The 9384-nt window shown below is 38.6% G+C and overlaps 1 protein-coding gene across 1 annotated transcript in view; it reads right to left on the bottom strand.

The window, feature by feature from the left end:
* The window catches only part of CENPJ (centromere protein J), a 51778-nt gene that overhangs the window by 23890 nt on the left and 18504 nt on the right, over window positions 1-9384 (bottom strand). Inside the window, exon 9 of the mRNA XM_012641672.1 lies at window positions 1503-1668. Coding sequence (XP_012497126.1) covers window positions 1503-1668 — 166 coding nt within the window. The remainder of the gene's footprint in view (window positions 1-1502; window positions 1669-9384) is intronic.

Genomic DNA, 9384 nt, shown 5'->3' with positions numbered 1-9384 from the left:
AAAAAAAAAAAAAAAAAAAAACAAAAAACCAAAAAATGAGTGGAGAGAGATAAAATTAGACAAAATGATCACTGGTGAAGTGTGAGAATTTATTACATTATTCTTGCTACTTTCACATACTTTTGGAATTTTGTATAACAAAAAAATTTTTTTTTTAAAAAGAGCTAGATTCAGTGGCCAGGGCACAGGGGAAAAATTTCACTATACATCTGTTTGTACCTTTTGAATGAGAATACATTTATGTTACCTTTTGAAATAAAATTTTTCATGTTGTCAAAGTCTAACATATCAGATGCAATAACCTGAGCATTAAATGGCACACGTTTCTCCCACAAAAAGAAATAAATGGAATTGGAGACCCTGACCGAGCACCGTGCTATGCGGCAGCGTAAGCTGTAGGCGTGCAGACGCCATCGCGCCAGGACGGCTACGCCACGGAAAGGAAGAAGGCAAAGGATGGGATTCAAAAATACCAATAATTAAAATACAGAAAGTGGAAGGTACATTTGCATTTTTATGCTAGAAGCAATGGATAGCTACTTTAAATTTTTCTTTTGATAAGCTGGCATTTTAACCTTGATGAAATCCAATGTATTCATTTTTTTCTTTCATAGTGAGTTGTGTCTTCTCTTAGAAATCTTTGTATATGCTGATGTCATGAATATATTCACCTACTTTTTTTCCTAGAAGGTTCATAGTTTTATCAAGAAATGCATTAGTTCTTTTTAACTGCTACATCCCTCTGATCGTGTCCATTTCTAACTAATGAAATCAACAGGACTGATAATTTGGCCTATCAGTTTATAAGTTTTAGAATTAAACACCTAATTAGTATACGGGTCTTAAATTATTATAAATGAATAGAATTAACGGTATTTTGTATGCAGTGGATCAAGAAGATTAACAACTTTACACTGATGAATTTCCAACTCCTGGCTTTTTAATTCACCTATGTCACTATCATGGTCTTTTTTGAGAAGCCTTTATTAGTCAGAAAAAAACTGATATATTTTTTAAAAGTCGGACAAGGCTGGGCATGGTGGCTCACACGTCCTACAATCCCAGGACCCTGGGAGGCCAAAGCAAGAGGACTGCTTGAGCCCAGGAGTTTGAGACCAGCCTAGGGAACATAGCGAGACCCATCTCTAAAAAAATTTTTTTAATTACCCAGGTGTGGTGGTGTGCACCTGTAGTCCCAGCTACTCAGGAGGCTGAGGCAGGAGGATCACCTAAGCCCTGGAGTTTGAGGCTGCAGTGAGCTATGATCAGGCCGCTGCCCTCCAACTTGGGCAACAGAGTGAGATGCTGTCTCTTAAAATAAATAAAAGTGAGACTACAAGAGATGTTCCTGACGCAATGTCTCTTGGACAGCTTATTTGCTGAACGAATGAATAACAGGTTGATATCCGTTTCTCTTTGACACATGAAATAACTCTAATGAGAGTCTTACGAGATTGTCACCTTTACTAACTTATTGGGTATGACGTAAAGCACCGGCATACCTGTATTTCTTCACGTTCCTTTTTATCTGGAAAAGTTCTTGCAGCTGTAGTATACTTTTCAAAAACTTTACGTTCCTTTTGTAGCTTCTTCATTTCCTCCTTTTTAAACTCTTCTATTCGAGCCAACTCCTTTGCCTTCTGTTGTTCAAAGTCTGCAATTTCTTTCCTAAAATGAGCAAACCACGTTATCATCTTAGTTTGTGGTCCCCAACCCCCGGGGCCGGACTGGTACCAGTCTGTGGCCTATTAGGAACTGGGCCACACGGTAGGAGTGAAGCTTCATCTCTCTTTATAGGCACTCACATCACCGCCTGAGCTCTGCCTCCTGTCTCACCCACACCTACCCCTGTCCATGGAAAACTCGTCTTCCATGAAACCAGTTCCTGGTGCCAAAAACATCGGGGACCGTCAGTCTAAGTGGTCCTTCTCAATACAGTAATCCACATATGGCACCAAAACAGAACCTGGTGACAGGCTAGGAGGAGCCGAATCCATCTTCAGTCTACAGGCCTGAAACTCCAGCCAGTCCACTCACCGTAACATTCATCCAACCAAGTACTCACTGAGTACCTCCTACGAACCAGGCACTCTGTGAGGCAGTGGAGAAACCACAGTGAAAAAAACGAAAATCCTTACTCCCATGAAGCTTCTTACGTTCAAATGGGAGAGACAGACCATAATAAATAAGATGAAAAAAAAGTCTATGGAGTATTAGAGGTGTTAAGGAGAAAAATAAAGCTATGTAGGTGGTTAGGAAACATGAGGGTGGAAGGTCCACATTTTGGAGGGGTCATCTTGCTGAGATAACACAGGAAGTAAACCCGAAGGAGGTGAGAGAATGGGTCAGCGTAGGCAGAGGGAGCACCACGTGCTAAGACTCTGCGGCAGGAACGTGCCTGAGCCATTCGAAGAAGGGGGTGGTGGCCAGTGTGGCTGAAACAGAGTGAGCAAAGGACGGAAAGTAGGTGAAGTGATCAAAAAAGAAGGTCAGATTAGTTAGGGTCTCACAGACCCCTGTGGGGATGCCGGCATCTGCCTTAGGAGAAGGCCGATCAAAGGAGCTGCCTGAGGGCAGCCGGCTCTGGGTATGTGTGAAGAGCACAGGGAGACCCGGGGCAGCGGAGAGACCAGCAAGGAGGTCATTTCAATCACCAGGGAAAGCTGACGGCCCCCTGGCCAAGACTGGCAGCTCTGGGGAAGGTGCGAAAGGGTCAGGTTAGCTGTGGAGTGAGAGAAGATTCAAACCAAAACCAGAGTCATCATGTGCGGAGACAGGGAAGGCTGAGAGAAGAGTAAGTACAGGAGGGAGTATTAGCAGCTCATTTTTTGGAAGTGATCTCCAACCAGAGAGACTGAGTAGGCAGTAGGATACGAGATGTGGGCTAGAGATTTGGCTTTAGCACGTGACGGCCCCCCAATGTTACTTAAAGCCTCAAAATGGGTGAGTGCTCCACAGGAGAGAAAACAGACAGAAAAGATTAAAGATATTCATATTTGACCAAATATCCAAAACTTCTACAACATGCACACAATCACACACTCAAAGGCACAAACTGGAGGACGAATACTTGCAGCATATTTGGCAGTTTAATATTCTTAATAAATCTATATAAAACTTCTACAGTAAGGCAGAACTCCCACTAGAAAAATAAGCAAAGGTCATGAGGAAATTTACAAAATGAACATGATGACCACTAAATATAAAAGCATGCTCGACTTTATCAATAATTAAAGAAATGCAAATTTTGGAAAGTGAAAATGGCATAATTATCAGGTTGGCAAGATTTGAAAGACTGCTAATGCTCAAGGGGATGATTAGGAGCCTCAGAAATTCATCATAAGAGGGTGGCTTTTTTTTTTAGAAAAAGTAGCCTCATATGTATGACGATGTTCTCTGAAGAATAATTTATAGCAGCGAAAAACTGTAAACAAGCTCAATTTCTATCGACAGACTGATCACGTAGTGTTCATACCACACAGTCACTGCAAGGCTGCAGAGGATGAGGGTGTGCTAAAAGGGTAAGATGTCTATCATGTTGTTGAAATAAAAAGCACATTAAAGAACAAAACATGTAACAGAGCCCGGGGCTCGGAGCCACGCTGCATAGGTTGGAATTGAAGCTCTCTGTCACCTACTAAGGAGGAAAACTTAAAAACTTTCTTAACTTCACAGTGCCTCAGTTTTCCTCATCTGTTAATGGGAAGGATAACACATCTAAATTCAAGGATTGCATTCTGCTTAGAACAGAGCCTGGCATAGTAAAAATGCTAAAAACAAAACAAAAAATTAGATATTATTTTATGATTTAAATGTTCTTTAAAAGAAAAAAAATATACATTTCAAAGTAATGAACTATAGATATTTAAAAAGCTACTTTGGTGAAGGGGTTTGGAATAAGTTCTTATATCTTACCTATCCCTACTATAATAAGCATATATTTAAACTATCAGTAGAAAAACAAAAATATTTCCATTAAAAAATAAAACTCTTCAGAATTTGATTTCTAAGACAGCTGAGAATATAGTACAGCAACTGATTTCCTTTTTAAGTGGATTAATACTGATCTATAATCCCTTATCTGGAATTTTTGGGCCAGGTATGTTTTAGAATTCAAAATTTTTCAGGTTTTAGAAAAGAAATATGGGAGCAATGTCAGGGAAGATGGTGGAACAGGAAGCTCCAGGAATCGGTCCCGCCACCAAAGTAACTACTGAGCTGGCAGGATGTGTGGAACCCCTTTCCAGGAGATGCAAGCTGAAAGAATTTAAAGAGACAAATCTTTTAAATTTTCTTTTCTTATTGGATCCAGGCATTTAAGGAACTCGATCTCATGCCACTGGCTGACCATGGAAATAACAGAATACACTTCGGTGACCACACATGACGAGGAATAAAGCCTTTGCACTCTGGACAACTGATGCCCTCAAAGAGCAACAATGGCAATCCCTGGGGTAGGGCGACAATCTGATTTCCTGAGTTGCCAGACTGCAATATTCAAAATGTTCTCTTTTCATCAAAAATTACAAAACATACAAAGAAACAGAAAAGTACAGCCCATTCACAGGGAAGAAAAGAAACTGACAGAAACCATCACTGCGGAAGCCGGACATGGGACTTACTAGTCAAAGGCTTAAAATTAACTGTCTTAGGACTAGACAGATCACCGAGACAGAAAATCAAAAAAGAAACACCAGACTTAAACTGGACTCTACAACAAATGGACCTAACAGACATTTAAAGAACATTCTATCCAAAAACTGCACAATATACATTCTTCTCATCAGCATATGGAACATTTTCCAAGATACCATATGTTACATCACAAAATAAGTCTCAATAAATTTTAAAAAGCTGAAATCATATCAAGTACCTTCCCAGACCCCAGTGGAATAAAATTAGAAATTAACTCCGTGAGGAACTCTCAAAACTACACAAAGACATGGAAATTAGACAACCTGCTCCTAAATGATCTTTAGCTTAGCGAAGAAATCAAGATAGAAATTTAAAAAATTTTTTTAAATGAATGGTAATATGAACACAACTTGCCAAAACTTCCAGGATACAGAAAAAGCAGCATGCTAAGAGAGGAGTTTATAGCGCTAAATGCCTACATCAAAAAAACCAGGAAGATCACAATTAGCAACTTAATATTACATCTCAAGGAACTAGAAAAACGAGAACAAACCAAACCCAAATCTAGCAGAAGAAAAGAAATAACAAAGATCACAGCAGCAATAAATAAAATTGAAACCAAAAAATAATATAAAGGATCAATGAAATGAAAAGTTGGTCAAGAAGATAAACAAAATTGACAGACTGCTAGCTAGATGATCAAAAGGGAAAGAATTCCAACAAGCTCAATCAGAAATGAAAAAGGAAACATCACACCTGATACCACAGATATATAAAAGATCACCCGAGACTACCACAAATATCTCTATGCCACTAGAAAATCTAAAGGAAATGGGTAAATTCCTAGAAACATACAATCTCCCAAGTCTGAATCAGAAAGAAACAGAAACCATGAACAATCCAACAGTGAGTAGTAAGATGGAAACAGTAATAAAAAATCTCCCAACAAAAAAAAACCCAAGACCAGATGAATTCATCGCCAAATTCTAACATACATACAAAGAAAAACTGGTGCCAATCTTACTGAAACTGTTCTATAAGATCAAGAAGGAGGGAACTCTCCCTAACTCATGCTATGGAGCCTATATGACTCAAATACCAAAGCCAGAAAGGACACAACAAAAAACGGAAAAAAAAGAAAACTGCAGACCAATATCCCTCATGAACCCACTTATAAAAATCCTCAACAAAATACTAGAAAACTGAAGCCAATAGCATATCAAAAATATAATTCACCATGATCAAGTGGGTTTCATCCCAGGGATGCAAGGATGGTTCAACATATACAAATCAGTAAATGTGATTCATCACATAAACAGAATAGAAGCAGAAAAAGAACAGAAGCAGAAAAAGCATTCAATAAAATCTAGCACCCCTTCATGATAAAAACCCTCAACAAACTAGGCATAGAAGAAACATACTTCAAAATAATAAAAGAGGCCAGGGGCGGTGGCTCACACCTGTAATCCTACCTAGCACTCTGGGAGGCAGAGGCAGGAGGATCGCTTGAGGTCAGGAGTTCAAAACCAGCCTGAGCAAGAGCTACTGAAAATAGAAAAAATTAGCCAGGCGTGGTGGCACGCACCTGCAGTCCCAGCAACACGGTAGGCTGAGGCAAAAGGATCACCTGAGCACAGGACTTTGAGGTTGCAGTGAGCTATGATGACACCATTGTACTCTAGCTGAGGCGACAGCAAGATTCTGTCTCTAACAATAATAATAATAATAAAAGCCATCTATGACAAACCCACAGCCAACATCATACTGAATGGGGAAAAGCTGAAAGCATTACCACTAAGAACTGGAATAAGATAAGGGTGCCCACTGTCACCACTTCTATTCAACAGAGTGATGGAAGTCCTAGCCAGAGCAATCAGGCAAGAGAAAAAAATAAAGGGTATCCAAATCAGGGAAAGAGGAGGTCAAACTATCCCTCCCTACTGTTTGCCGACAATTTAATCTTATATCTAGAAAACCCTAAAGACTCCAAAAAAAAGACTCCTAGAATTGGCAAATTCAGTAAAGTCTCAGATTACACAAGTAACGTACACAAACCAGCAACATTTCTATATATTAACAAGCCAAGAGTCAAATCAAGAACTCAATACCATTTACAATAACTGCAAAGAAAATAAAATACCTAGAAACAGACTTAACCAAGGAGGTGAAAGATCTCTACAAGGAGAACTACAAACCACTGAGGAAAGAAATCATAGATGATACAAATGGGAAAACATCCCATGCTCATGGATTGGAAGAATCAACACTGTTAAAATGTCCATACTGTCCCAAATGATTTACGGACTCAATATAATTCCCGTCAAAATACCAATGTCATTTTTCACAGCCCTAGAAAAAATAATCCTAAACTTCATATAGAACCAAAAAAGAGCCTGATAGCCAAAGCAATCCTAAGCATAAAGAACAAATCTGGTGGCATCACATTATGTGACTTCAAATCATACTACAAGGCTATAGCAACCAAAACAGCATGGTACTAATATAAAGGTAGACACAGAGACCAATGGAACAAAATAGAGAACCCAGAAATAAAGCCATATAGCTACAACCAACTGATTTTTGACACAGCAGACAAAAATATACACTGGGGAGAGGACACCCTATTCAATAAATGGTGCTGAGGAAACTGGATAGCCACATGTGGTAGAATGAAAGTATACCCTTATCGCTCACCATACACAAAAATTAACTGAAGATCAATTAAAGACTTAAATGTTAAGACCTGAAACCATAAAAATTCTACAATAAAACTCAGGAAAAACTCTTCTAGACGTTGGTCTAGGCAAAGAATTTATGATTAAGACCCTAAAAGTAAATACAGCAACAACAAAAATAAATAAATAAATGGGACTTAAAAGTTTCTGCACAGCAAAGGAAATAATAAACAGTGTAAGGAGATGACCTACAGATTGGGAGAAAATATTCACAAACCTTACATCTGAAAAAGGGCTAATATCCAGAAAGGACAAAGAATTCAAACAAATCAGCAAGAAAAAAAATAAATAACCCCATCAAAAAGTGGGCAAAAATCATGAACAAATTTTTTTCAAAAGATAAATGGCCAACATATGAAAATATGCTCAACATCACTAATCATCAGAGAAATGCAAATTAAAACCACAGTGGGATATTACCTTACCCCTGTCAGACCGGCCATTAAAAAAAACATCAAAAAACAAGAGATTTTGGTGCAGATGTGGTAAAAAGGGAACACTTACACACTGTTGGTGAGAATATAAACCCCTGTGAGTACAACCACTATGGAAAACAGTATGTAAAGTCCTCAAAGAACTAAAAGCAGACCTCCCATTTGACCCAGTAATCCCACAATTGCAAAGATATGGAATCAACATAGGTGCCTGTTGACTGATGGGTGGAAAGAAAATGTGGTATATATTAATATATAGACTATGGAGTACTACTCAGCCATAAAAAGGAATGAAATAATGTCTTTTGCAGCAACTTGGATGGAACTGGAGACCATTATTCTAACTGAAGTATCTCTGGAATGGAAACAAATACCACATGTTCTCACTTACAAGTGGGAGCTAAATGAGGAATATATATAAGAAGGTGGGAGAGTAGGAGGGGGGTGAGGGATAAAAATCTACTTATCGGGTACAGTATATACTATTCTGGTGATAGGTACACTGAAATCCCTGACTTCAGCATTATACAATTCATCCATGTAAGAAAAAACACTTGTACCCCCTAAATCTATTGAACTAAACAAAGAAACAAAAGAAGAACTTTATTCCTTTTTATGGCTGAATAATATTCCATTGTGTGTATGTGCCACAGTTTGTTTGCACACTCACCTGCCAATGGATGCTTGGGTTGTTTCCACCTTTTGGCAATTGTGAATAATGTTACAATGAACATTCAACATTCAATGCTGCAAAGAACATTCATCCTATTCGAGTCTTTGTTTTCAATTCCTTTTGGTAAATACCTCAGAGTATGCCAGTCTATCCTCAAGCATACCTTGTCCTTTCAAGCCAGTGTCTTTGCCCAGCTTATTCCCTCTCTCTAGAATGTTCTTCTCCCAACTTATTTGTCTGGAAACATCATCATCATTTGCCAATTTTCAGCTCAAGCTGTTACTTCCTCTGTGAAGTAGTCCCGGACTGCCCCAGACAGTTTTTGGTGCTGCTTCCTCTGGTGCTCCCTGGGACTTATCACAATCCTCCACTGAGTGGGTTATCACCTAGGACTGTAAGCCTAGGTTGGCTTCTCTTGGTCACACTTTCTGAAAGTGTGCGATCACAAAAATAAAGAATTTACCATAGTGTCTTGTATGAACACCAACTCTTATTGCCATCTACGGTAATATGAGCTTAAAATTTTTTAATTAACTAATTAATTAACTGGCTTAAATATACTCAAAGAGCTAAAGAAAACCATGAACAAAGAATTAAAAGAAGTCAGGAGAAAAATGTATGAACTAGAGGTATCAATAAAGAGATAGAAATCATAAAAGGGAACCAAATAGAAATTCTGGAGCTGAAAGGTATAATAGCTGAAATGAGAATTTCACTAGAGCAGTTCAACAACAGATTTAAGCAAACAGAAGAAAGAATCAGTGGACTTGAAGATAGGACTATTGCAATTATGCAGTCTGAGGAGCAGAAAGAAAAAAGAATGAAGAAGAGTTTAATGGAGCCTAAGGGACCTATGGGACATTGTGGAGCATGTCAACATACACATTATGTAAGTCCCAGAGAAGAT

Source organism: Propithecus coquereli, unplaced genomic scaffold (assembly GCF_000956105.1).
Source record: "Propithecus coquereli isolate 6110/MARCELLA unplaced genomic scaffold, Pcoq_1.0 Scaffold168, whole genome shotgun sequence".
Taxonomy (NCBI): Eukaryota; Metazoa; Chordata; class Mammalia; order Primates; family Indriidae; genus Propithecus; species Propithecus coquereli.
The sequence above is the reverse complement of the archived record's forward strand: the minus strand, read 5'-3'. Positions and strand labels throughout refer to the sequence as shown.